The sequence below is a fragment of the Chanodichthys erythropterus genome, chromosome 16 (genome assembly GCF_024489055.1).
Source record: "Chanodichthys erythropterus isolate Z2021 chromosome 16, ASM2448905v1, whole genome shotgun sequence".
NCBI classification, from domain to species: Eukaryota; Metazoa; Chordata; class Actinopteri; order Cypriniformes; family Xenocyprididae; genus Chanodichthys; species Chanodichthys erythropterus.
This window is the reverse complement of record NC_090236.1, coordinates 24,807,120-24,819,909: the sequence shown is the minus strand read 5'-3', so window position 1 is coordinate 24,819,909 and position 12,790 is coordinate 24,807,120. Positions and strand designations below refer to the sequence as shown.

Genomic DNA, 12,790 nt, shown 5'->3' with positions numbered 1-12,790 from the left:
TATATATATATATATATATATATATATATATATATATATATATATATATATATATATATATATATATATATATATATATATATATATATATATATATATATATAATATATATATTTATTTATTTATTTTTTTATTTTTTTATTTTTTTTTTCCCAAATGTGTCCTGAAAAATGTCTGTATAACCATATGGCAGCCTTTCTGTAGGATGACCCAGTCTTACTTCTCTTCAGCTGACCTCAGCAAATCCCTCCATTTTCACCCTCTTTGAAGAAAAAAAAAAAAAAAAAACATCCATGAGAGGTCCAGAGAGTCCTGCAGGAGAAGGCCAACGGAACCATCCCGTCAGCTGCTCCCCTGTCACCTCTCACCGTAGAGATGACAGCTCCTCTCTTCTCAAATGTGAAAGGCCAGGGTTGTTTATCAGCCTGTTGATTAGATAAGCCCAAGACTGGGCCATCAGCGACTGCTCGCCTTCCCTCTTCTCCTCTCCTCAGTATGAGCTCGCCAACATACACAGACTAGCGCCTGCATTAGTGTAAAGCAGGAACTGTACAGTACATCACATACAGTAAATTACATTATATGCCCAGGGCTGCTTCTGGTAAACAGTCAGTTGAAATGAGATGATGCAAACTGGGCCTGAAAGGCTTTCTGGAGCTAAATAAGAGAGGAAAGGGAATAAGGTAATCACGGCGTAATGTTGTTTCATTAGGCTCGAGCGGATCTGTGCTTTTACTGTAAAAAGCTCTAGAGAGATCAACTCTGAACTGTAATTTGCAGACTGATTCCTTAGAAATATTTCTGAGGTTACAGAGCTGAGGAAATAGGATTTATGTGTAAATGTGTATTTTGCCCCAGTAGGAGTAAGAGCCAGAATGAAGGCGAGGTTTGTTTCAGGAGTTTCCTGTGTTCTCCTCAGGTGTTCAGCAAGATGGGCATCCCTCAGATCAGGAATCCAGAGCTTCCCCCGGCAAAGGAAATGCCAGAGAGCTACCACACAAGGATTGCTCTCATTGGCTGCGGCCCTGCCAGCATCAGCTGCGCCTCCTTCCTTGCTCGTCTAGGCTATGACAACATCACCATCTTCGAGAAACAGAAATACATTGGTGGCCTCAGGTAGAGTAAATGTTTCTGAATTTTTCTTCTGCTAAACTAAAGGTTATGAGTCACTACTACAAATATGAAGTTACAGATCCTTTTAACTACAGTCTGAAAAGACCACGCTGGTCTTAGCTGGTGGAGAAAAAACATAATGTCCTGTCATAGTCATCTTGTAAGTAGACAGAGCTGTCTAGTTTTTATTGACAAAAATACAGTAGTTTGTTTAACTGTCAATCAAGCAAGCTCAAAATATTCACTTTAATATGGCTTTAAAAAAAAGTAGATTTACAAAATATTATGGATAATAGGAAACATTTTGTAGGATTATTTGGATAACTAGAATGTTACTTCTATTAGGATATTATTTATAATATACTAAGGATAGGCAAACCAGTTGTATACAACACAAATGTAATTAAATGTGATAGTTTTGTATATAATTAATTTTATTTAAAATTCATTTGTTATTATTATTCAGTTTTATTCATCTTGTATTTCAAAAGTTTACGGTCAGAAAGATTTAAAAGAAATGTATATATTTATTCAGCAAGAACACATTCAGTTGATCAAGTGTCAGTAAAACATCTCAGGTTACAAATGTAACCATGGTTCCCTAAAAAGGGGAACAAGACACTGCGTCTGACAAGACACTATGGGGAACACCTCCAGCGTGACCGGTGTCTGAAGCATGTGTCTGAACACAACAATTGTATTGGCCGGCGTCATCCACTTCTTTGTCTTCAGGAGAATTTGTTTGTATGTGCATGTAAGACAGAAACACCACGGATGGAGCGTGTTTGGCTCCTCGAGCAAGCTGAATGTACTCATTTGATAGTCTACTAAAAGAGACTGGTAAGAAGCTTTGTTCTTCTTTGATTCTCACCTGAGGGATAATACTGAGGGATAATAGTCAGTGTTTGCATGAGTGTTTTCAGCTCTCGAGGGAGTTGAAGGCACCCATAGCGATGCATTTGTGCAGTAGTGATGTCATAGGCTGTTGCCGGCCAATGAAAGTGTCGTGTTTAGACATGTGCTTCAGACACCGGTCACACTGGAGGCATTCCCAATAGCGTCTTGTCAGACGCAGATTCGAAAATGAACTTTTCCATTGTTACATTTCTTTTTGATTTCAAATAAATGCTGTTCTTTTGAACATTCTATTCATCATAGAATCCTGAAAAAATATCATAGTTTCTACAAACATATTAAGCAGCACAACTTTTTTCAACATTGATAATAATAATAAATGTTTCTTGAGCACAAAATCAGCATACTAGAATGATTTCTGAAGGATCATGTGACATTGAAAACTGGAGTAATGATGCAAAAAATTCAGCTTTACCATCTCAAGAATAATTTTCAGTTTCAAATGTAGGAAATTAACCCAAATAATTAGTCAAAACTGTAATTAAATTACACTAAGAAGAACCGGATTAACCGTAAATGATTCAGAATCAATATTTGGAAACAAAGGACTTTTGGCGAGTCCTCGGCTGCGAAGTTCAATGAAGGTTCTTGCAGGGGTTTGAGTGAGTCTTGAAGTGGTTTGGCTTGCAGGCAGGACGATGTCTGGTCCGCCGCCTCAGCGAAGGCCAAGACGAAATACAAGCAAAAGTCAAAGCAAAAGCAATTTCACAATGTGCGGTATTGAGTTTTGAACGGTTTGTTGGTTCCGCCTTTTCGATTGTTTTAGCCAATCAGGTTCTGTTTTGGGCGGGTCCTACACCCAGTTCTCCTGTTCTTGTATGCAATTAGCATAATGTCCTTACAGTCCTTTGTTCTCAAACTTAGGGATTTTGGTCAGAACTTTGAGAAGTTAATTTTGCTGGTTCAAAAGTCATGCATCTTACATAAATCAATTTTGCATCAAAATACTGGAAAGCGTTTCCCATCACAACCATACCAAATAGTACACACTTTCTGTAATTGAAGTAGAATATTTAAACACACAGAAAGAATTACATAGGTTCCATGAACAAAATAAAATATGTTTAATACATATGATATGTTAGAGACTGCTTTTTGGTGATAAGTTCATATCTCTGGCAGTATTTCCTAAATTGTCTCTGTTGTCTCTGAAACTTTGGAATGTCTTTTGAAATGCAAAGCTGGGCAGAGGGAAAGTTTCTTGTGGGCGATTCCCATGGTGCCCTGCTGTGATCTTCACCTCGAGATGTGTCGCAGTTCCGAGTTTCCTGATAACAGCGAATTTACACCTTGTGTCCTGGTGTTTGCTGATCCATCTGTTTTCTTAAAGTCAACATAGCCAAAGAGGGTCTCTTTGATCTTATGCTATGTTACTACAATCAAATGCATTTGTAATTAAGCAGACATTGAGGGGCCGTCTTCGATCGGCCATTTTAGTTCCCAGGTCCAACTCTATGGCTCACAAATGGTTCAATGAGGGAATGAGTTGACTCTTTGATCTTTGGAATGTGGAGTTTGTGGTAATTTGGTGAGCTTTGTTTAGGAAGAATCCTACACAAATATCTAAAAATAGAAAACAGCTTTTTAAAATTGTAATAATATTTCAGAATATTGCTGTTTTTAATGGTTTTTTTTTTTTTTGATCAAATAAATCCAGCCTTGGTGAGCCTAAGAGGCTTCTTTAAAAAACTTAAAAAATACCGACCCCAACATTTTTGAATGGTAGTGTATATTTAAATATCATACTTTGTTATTATATATATATATATATATATATATATATATATATATATATATATATATATATATATATATATATATATATATATATATATATATATATATATATATATATACATACTCTTTTCTTTTTTGTGTGTGTGTTGGTAATATTATGGTCCTCCTGGACCTTTAATGAGGGGAACACACACTTGAATGCAAAGAGATCACGTGTGTAGTTTGAACAGGTGCCGTTTGCCCCAAAGGTTATTTACTGAAGAAGTCTGAATTATACACCATCTTGTAATCCCCGTTATTATTATTTTACTCACGTCTGATAGAGACTGAGATGCCGCCGAGCTTGTCATATTCGCCATACCTCTCACATGCATCATGGTGTGTTCACGCGGACATCAATTTGCACAGCGTCAAAGCAACTGGACATTATTCATTTTCAATGAGAGTTGGCACAAACATGATCAAGAAAGACTGCTGCCGATGCGACAAAGTTGAACAAAGCTTAGTAGACTGATCAATCAGGGCATCCTTAGTGACAAATCAATATAATGCCACAAAGAAACAATATTAAAAGTTGTTTTGTGTGTCTCCCTGTTTTTGTTTGCAGCACTGCTGAAATTCCTCAGTTCCGTTTGCCCTACGAGGTGGTGCAGTTTGAGATTGATCTGATGAAGGATCTTGGTGTAAAGGTACCAGTGAGAAAGACATGGGAGGATGTCAGATCCTTCCAACCCATCAACAGCCAAATGTCACTGACATTAATAACCGTGCAGGGAAAAAAAGCAAGCTAACAAAACACAATTAAAAGCCACATTAGTGAGGCAAGTGGCAAAGACATCCATCTGTCCATTGCCTGAGAGATGTGATGGTGAGAAATGCCAATCGATAGTCCTCATCCAGATCACCTGACCATGATTAATTTGATTTTAGTCTTGAGAGAGCTGGAGAGAGAGGGGGGTGAGGGAAAGGGTTTCAAACTCAATGAAGGTTGGTTAAGGTGAGGTAAGTGGTACACTGACTCCCATGAGCTGACCTTTATATCAACACTTTTTATTCATTTTCAGCAAAGTAATTTTATCTTCATTGCTTCAGTGGTTTTAATTGAGAAAACAAATGCTGGAAATGAGGACTCCACTATATTCCACCATATACTGTACAAACATTAAAATTCTTCTGTTCTCTTGTCCCTAAAAGGACTTATAATTACATACTACGAAACAAATGTCCCCAAGTTTACAACCCACAAGTCATCTTTACAATAGAACACTGAAATGTACTATTACCATTAATTGCATAGGCTTAACAATTTGCTAAATTATTGTCCATTTGATTTAGGGGTGCATGAGAAATCATTACCAGTATCATTTGATATTGGATATACACTACTGTTCAAAAGTTTGGGATTTTTTTTCTTTCAAAGAAATTAATTCTTTTATTCAGGAAAGATGCATTCAGTTGATTAAAAGTGACAGTAAAGGCAATTCTTCATGCTATTTCTGTTTCAGATAAATGCTGTTCTGAATTTTTTTTATTCATTTAAGAATCATGACAAAAATATATCACAGTTTTAAGCCATTTAAACTAATAATACTTCACAGTATTACTGTTATTACTGTATTTTTTGATCAAATAAATATTGGATATTTAAATACTCACTTGTAGCATTTAAAACAATACATTTTGTTTTTTACTCAATTATGTTTTATTTTGGCACATGAAACTATTGGCTTATTAGTATGAAATATTCAGTGTATAGTATTCCTTTTCCTTTACCTTGCATATTGTACTTGGTTTTTGATTAATGTCATATAAGCTGTGCATTTTAGCATCTGTCTTAATTTATTGGCTTCTATCAAATGACTTTGAATTTGCTGCACATGTTCTGTACAATCTGATTGGACGCACAGCATTAAATGTCAACAACAAAATATAGGGAAGTGTTATGTCTGGTTTGATAAACCAAAATATTTTGCTTTTCTAACTGTACACGACTATATTGTTAGCTACGTTTTAATTTTTGCATTTAGTATTATTTTCCTCTGCAATCTGTGACCCTTTAAGAATAGACTTGCGACCCGCCGCTTGTGAACCACGGGTCTATTTGTCATTTGTACCCCAACACATAGCGGCACATGTGAACATAGAATCACTCTGTTTGCACTAATGTATCATAACTATATTCGTCTGTATACTGCCGTCACAAAGGTTGCAGGATGATTGATGTAATTATGTCCTGGAATTCACAGCAGCGTAGAATAATTGACGCTAACATCCTCTTTATGTGAATAATACAGACAGATGGAGACAGTCGAGACAGATGCAGTGTTTTTTTTCCCCCCGACAGGTTGTTCTTGAAAGGGGGCTGGGGCAGAACGGGATGACTCTGACCTCTCTGAAGGAGGAGGGCTTCCACGTGATCTTCGTTGGCATTGGTCAGTCCCTCTCTAGAGTTACTCTAGAGCCTCTTTTGTGTGTGCCTTTTCCTATTTTAACAAAACTATGCATCCGTTTGTCATATGCTTGCTGACATCCTGTGTTGATAAGCTTATTAGTCACTGCATAAAAATTAGGAATCTCCTCCAATGCAGGCCACTCAGGGAAGTTAAACTTATTTTTTCCCCCTCAAGGGACACACATAACCCCTGTCCTCCTTTCCCTTGATATCTAACTGGCTTGTCTGTGCAATGCTCCCTGTTTCATTGTCTCTTTTTTCTGTCTGTCTTGTATGTCTTGTGTTCTGTCTATCTCTCTGTCTCCCCATCTGTTCTGTGTCCTTCACTGTGTCTTTCCCTTTGAACACACACACATCTGCCCTCCTTGTTAAATGACACATTCATTTTTCTGTCCAGACTTGATGTCCGTATTGAACCTTAAAGAGATCATCAAAAAATGAGAGAGGTGCTTAAGTTGACCAAAAATAAGAATTCTGTTATTTACTTTTTCAACACAAAAGCTAAAGTAGGCATTAAATGGAACATAATCTATTTTCTAAATTTGTTATAGATCTTCAGATTCACTAAGATTCATAAATAAAATGTCATTTTGACAACTTGATTTTCTGGTGAAATCTACTGCAAGCTTGCATTAAGATCTCCTTCCATCCAATCAACAGCCACGCCGATTAAAGTCCTCACTATTTTTTTTCTTTTCAATTATCCGTTTCACAATAAGAAAAGATCTGTCGCAAATCTGATTACATTGCAACATTAAGAATGTCCAAGCCACCAATATAATGAAAGTGTATAAAAATAACAAAAAAACACAAAAAAAAAAAAGTACTTCATTTTATGACTACATATGAAGCTGTGATTGGAACAGACCAAAGTGTACTGTATGTTTTGACTGTGTATAATTCAAAATGTGTAAGTTTTGAATCAGTTTATCCAGTTCACAAATCAAGCTGCACTGGAAGGGAAGGTCCACAACAGATAACGACTTAAATTTCACACTGTAAAACTGGATAAGTTCAGAATACTCAATTTTTGTAGACACCAATTACCTCAAAAAATTTGTTAAGGAACTCAAATTTTGTAAAGTAAACAATAATGTTTAAGTCCACAGTACTTAAAGGATTAGTCCACTTTCAAATAAAAATTTCCTGATAATTTACTCACCCCCTTGTTATCCAAGATGTCCATGTCCTTCTTTCTTCAGTCGAAAAGAAATTAAAGTTTTTTGATGGAAATATTCCAATATTATTCTCCTTATAGTGGACTTCAATTGATCCCAAACGGTTGAAGGTCAAAATTATAGTTTCAGTGCAGCTTCAAAGGGCTTTAAATGATACCAGACGAGGAATAAGGGTCTTATCTAGCTAAACGTTCTGTCATTTTCTAAAAAAAAATAAAAACTTATATATACTTTTTAACCATAGAAGCTCGTCTTGAGCTAGTGTCCTGTCCAAATACCCACACCAGTAATGTAACCAAAGAGACTATTAACAGCTCATCAGTAATGTAACCAAATAGACTATCACTTGTCTTGTTAATCAAGATCCATTATATAACCTTGAAGTTTTTTTATTTCAATTAACAGACTTTAATTGCAGCGTATACTCAGTCTTTATAAGTTAGTAGTACTGTTCAGTTTTTCAGTGCAGTCTTTTCATCTCACAGATGTTTTGTGTGACTTAAGAAGGCTTGGAGTATTGAGTTGCATGAGTTGTGTCGACCACTTTTATGGTCATTTTTGAAAACTCCAGTCTAAATTCACTGTAATTGTACTGAAAAGATTGCATTTGTGTTCCACGGAAGAAAACAGGTCATATAGGTTTAAAATCAAGGGTGAGTAAATGAAAATAGAAATTAAACTTTTTTTAACTAATCTTTTAATGCTTCTCAGCTTGTGGCATTTGTGGTTTCTTTATGCAGAAAGAAATGTGTCCGTTGAGTGCCTTCTATTTTTATTAAAGTAAGGAAATATTGTGTGCATTGGTGTATTGATTTGATTTGAGAAATTCAAACATTCCTCGAGGGTGACTGTGTACTTTGTGCTTCTTTCTTCTCCTTATAATTAAAAGGAATACGTATCATTTATTATGTTTGAATAAGCACTACTCTTTGGTAGCTAAGCTTCATTGTTATTGAGACGGGCAAGTCTCAGAACTGCTATGGGATTTCTTTTTCTCATAAAGCAACGGCAATAAGCTGGGAATCATAAAGGAAATGATTACATTTGCGCCTCTGTGATATTTTTTCACCACTTCTCTCATGTTGTCTCTAATGTCAGCCTCTACTGTGATTGACATGCAAATGTGTACCTTTGCCTTTGAGAGAGAGAAATGGTTGAAAAACACAGATAAGGATGTTTCTTTTTGGCCTGTAGAAATAACCGACATGTTCCACGCACACTGTTTTTTGTCATTTTATTGTGTGATAGCCATTACTGAGACAGAGAGCATACAACATGGCAATCATCAAAATGTACATTTTTGGACTGTCGCCTTGAAAATATTGTTTTCTGTGTACACCAATCACAGAATCATTCACAATGGAGGAAATTAAGCCCAGAATGCTTTAAGGTTAGCAGCAGTCATGTGGGTTTATCTGAAGCAGTGAAAAAGATGAATACAGCATCTAAACTTGACCATATGGGTAGGCAGATTGATCTAGATGTTCGTTTCTAATGAATATGACTCTGAGGAGGTCTTAGTAAGGTCAGCGTGTACTGTATATCATATTGTCATATTAGTTGAGTTTCTTACAAAAGCTTCTGAAATGCAAGAGTTGCCTAAAAAATTTATATATAAATATAATTTTCTTAGATTAGAAAACATGTTGCAGAGGGTTTTTAACCTTTAAAGACTCAGGAACCCCCTCATCCAGACTGTTAGCCAACCCAGAGACCCGCAAAATAAAAAGACAGATTTTCTCAGTAACACTTTTTTTAAGGACTTAATTGCAGCTAACATTAGAACATTATGTAATGCTTAAAAGATAATTAGTTTGACAGCTAGAAAAAAAATGTTTATAGTTAGAAATGCCATGTGCATGTACAAATGCTTTATTTTTTTAGGTATATTCTCTATGGACTTCCTGGAGTGCCTTCGGGGACTCCTGGGGGAAAACTCTGGATTTAAGGCAGTCACTGTCTGTGAAAGATAAAAACTGTCTTTTTAACTGCTTTGCATCGTTTTACTGCATATGGCATTTAAGCTGTTGAAGAATGAGGTCCAAGAACTACTTTTTAACTACATCTGAACTGCAGATAGTATATTGGATATCAATATGTTGTGCTTTTACATTTATAGCAGTAGGCTACTCCAAAAATTGAGCTGGTTACTTTTTATTGTAGTATATTACTTCTCAGTGTTGCTGTTAGTCACTGCCAGTTCAAACTACAACACAAACTTCGATTTATGTCCTCGCTGGGGTGCTTGCACTGATCCAAGAACAGTACAATCCAAAAATCTTTGTAATCATTACTTGAAAGCTCAAAGGTTTTTTTTTTCATTGATCATGCTGTAAGTAGAGTTAAAAGGTTCATGAAAAAAAAAAAAAAAACAGAATTTTTTTATTTTACTTTTTTTTTTATATACTTATATCCAGGTTTAAATTAGTTTTGAATCACAGAAATATCCCATTTAAACCTGTAAATAAACAAATTTTGGGGGTGTTGAAAATATATATTTATAAAACGGTTAGTTCCTGTCCTTGATTCTGATTGGTCAATAGCTGTGTTTGGTCTGATTGGTCAATAGCTACACAACACCTTTAGCAACCACTCTTAGCAACGTAAACTGTATGTTCTCAAATGATATTGTTCATTGAAGCTTACTTTATTATGTAGAAGAGTATTGTGTGAAAAGCATTATTTATTCATTCATATTTATTCATGCATTCAGATTTAGCATTTTCCTTCAGGTCAGTCCTATGTTCATAATTAAAAATCTGTTTAAATGTCCACTGCAATATCTTGTCCTTTTAACAGTTAAGGGGTTTTTCATGACTGACAGCGCTTTTGTCAGTTGCATCTTGTTCCGTGTTCACAACAATTTAGTCTCTCAATATAAAAGTCTTCGCTAACTTAACCCACGTACAGTAATTACCTTATGTTACCCAGTACTTTCTTAGGTAAGTACACTGTTAGTACATGTAAGTGCACGTACTGTAAAATAAAGTGTTTGCTCAATTCAGTCTTTTCAATGTAAAAGTCTTCGCTACTAAGTGACACTCATAAAGACAGTCTTTGCCGCTATCTAAAAGTGTAGTAATGTAACTTTTGTTGCTGTTCACAGTCAGGGACTATTTTTTCTGGCGGAAGAAGCCATTTAGTTATTTTACTTCATGAAAATTGCATTGATACATATATTTTTTTACTTTAATATTTGTATTTTGTGGTAACCATTTTATAAATGCAATAAGGTACTTGAGGCCAGTGCTGTATCGTGAATAATTCATGGCTGAAGGGTGTTGTTATGCTGCGTTCACACCGAACGCGTCTGGGGCGTCTGAGGCGTCTGATTTACATGTTAAGTCAATGTAAACGCGCGTCTAGGTGTCCAGTGGCGCGAATCAACCGTCTCATTTTGCATGATTTTAGCCGTTGATACTAGCCCACCTTCTAGCTAGCAAAAGTCGGCCGGCATAACTGAGTTAAATTGCCGCTACAGGTTTACAACTGACGAGATTATGTGTTTATTCAGAGGATCTGTGCAGAAAGAGATGAAAGCCCCTCCCATGACGCGAATTCACGTCTGAACACACTTTGAGCAAATTATGAGCAAATTTTACGCGCATCTGAAGCGTCTGACTTCAAAATGTTCAAGCGTCCAACTCGGTGTGAACGCAGCATTAGGCACGACGCGAAGCGGAGGACCTGCGACCCCTTCAGCCGTGACTTATTACACCATTAGATGGCGGCAAAGGCTGTCTTTATGAGTGAGTCACTTAGCGAATACTTTTATATTGAAAAGACTGTATTGACCTTTCGCCGGAAGTTTGATTGACAAGCGATCTAACCAATCAGAACGCTGCATCTGCCATTTTGTCCGACAAAGCAGCCAGTAGTTAAAAGATTAACCTCGGTGGAGTTAAACTTGAAAAATGGTGTGTACTGATGTCTTTCCGCATTTGAAACAACATTCATTCTCATGTTCATGGACTAATAGGAAGAGATGATCGGTTTTTACGAGCGGTTGAGCTGAGGATCTACAGCAATCTGTCACGACCATGGTCACGACACATTAAAGAGCAATAAAACGTTTTTTATTGTTTGAATTTCTTTAATAACTACACGGTTTGAAAGCTGGGACTTTGTTTAATATCATAAGTAACCTGCTCTGTCTTGTCTGTCGATGTGTGGTCAGTGTCCTCTTTGTTCTGCGATGTATTTTTCACTGCCTGTGGAGTGACAGCGCCACGGCTTGTCGGACAAAGCAACAGTAACTAAGGGGGGCGGGGCTCGGCGAAAGGCTAATTGAGCAAACATTTTATTTTACATTATGTACACTTATGTGTAGTTACAGTGCACTTACCTAAGAAAGTACTGGGTAACATAAGGTAACTACTGTACATGGGTTAAGGTTAGGTTCAGGGTTAGTACCTAGTTATTACCCAGTAATTGTAATTACTATAATAAGTACATAGAATGTACATGGGGAACAGGACTGTAAACTAAAGTGCTACCAATATTTCAATTTCATGGTCACTAATCAAATAACCAACTAACCAAGTTTGTGTGTGAACTTTATAAACTTTGTACAGATGGTCAATGTTCTTCAACTGAAGATGTTCTTTGGATCATTCTCAAATAATGCTGGTGAACATTAATGTAGGTGTTATCAGATTTGAATAGAGATTAATGAGATTTTATGAATAGATCAAAACACCTTCAGGGTACTGCGCAAGATTTCATTTGTAGAATCATGTATGCTTCTGTACTTTCCTCTGCTATAAAGCGATTGCCAGTCTGTTTATCACAATATTTCTCTTCAGCTACTGCTTGCAGTTGCTTAATGCGTTATAGTAATACAGAAACAGACTATTTAATTTGTGCATAGATTTTATCTGAGAAGTGCCAAATGGTGCTATACGAAACAACTGTTCTTAGCAAAAATACATTTTTAGACATCTCTAAGCTGCACAACTTTGTGACTTTAACCGTTATCCTTATGTTACCTTATATAAAGCGCAGACGTTGTTCAGAACAGACTTTAAATAGCCTTTAACGATAGCAGAGAAGTTCAGGCAACATTATGTTTGTACTTAGAGTATCTGTGAACTTACAGTTACCTCCTGCAGTTTGTACATGTTAATCTGTTCTTTAATGCTTTTCCGTACAAAGTTTTCATCTAATGCTTCAAGGCACAGGATGGCTTTTCCTTCCTTTCACACATGAGGCCTTGGTGTTCATCGCTCAAATCGTGATGATGGGCATAATGAGATAGAGATTGATAGTCTCCATCACGCAGTACATCCTTGGGGTGCGTGCCAGCTTAATAGACAGATTTGAAATGACAGGGGGTTAAGTATCCCTTAGATCCATTTCTGTTTGCCCTTTGTCTTATCGACATATTTCTTAAGGA

General features: G+C 36.3%; 1 protein-coding gene across 2 annotated transcripts in view; it reads left to right on the top strand.

Moving 5' to 3' along the window:
• The window catches only part of dpydb (dihydropyrimidine dehydrogenase b), a 134,759-nt gene that overhangs the window by 32,127 nt on the left and 89,842 nt on the right, over positions 1 to 12,790 (top strand). For both annotated transcript variants that reach the window (XR_010891929.1, XM_067363026.1), the window contains exons 6-8: positions 920 to 1,116; positions 4,373 to 4,454; positions 6,110 to 6,197. Coding sequence is in view for 1 of the 2 variants with exons in the window: in XM_067363026.1 (XP_067219127.1) it covers positions 920 to 1,116; positions 4,373 to 4,454; positions 6,110 to 6,197 (367 nt within the window). In the remaining variant the exon portion in view is untranslated. The remainder of the gene's footprint in view (positions 1 to 919; positions 1,117 to 4,372; positions 4,455 to 6,109; positions 6,198 to 12,790) is intronic.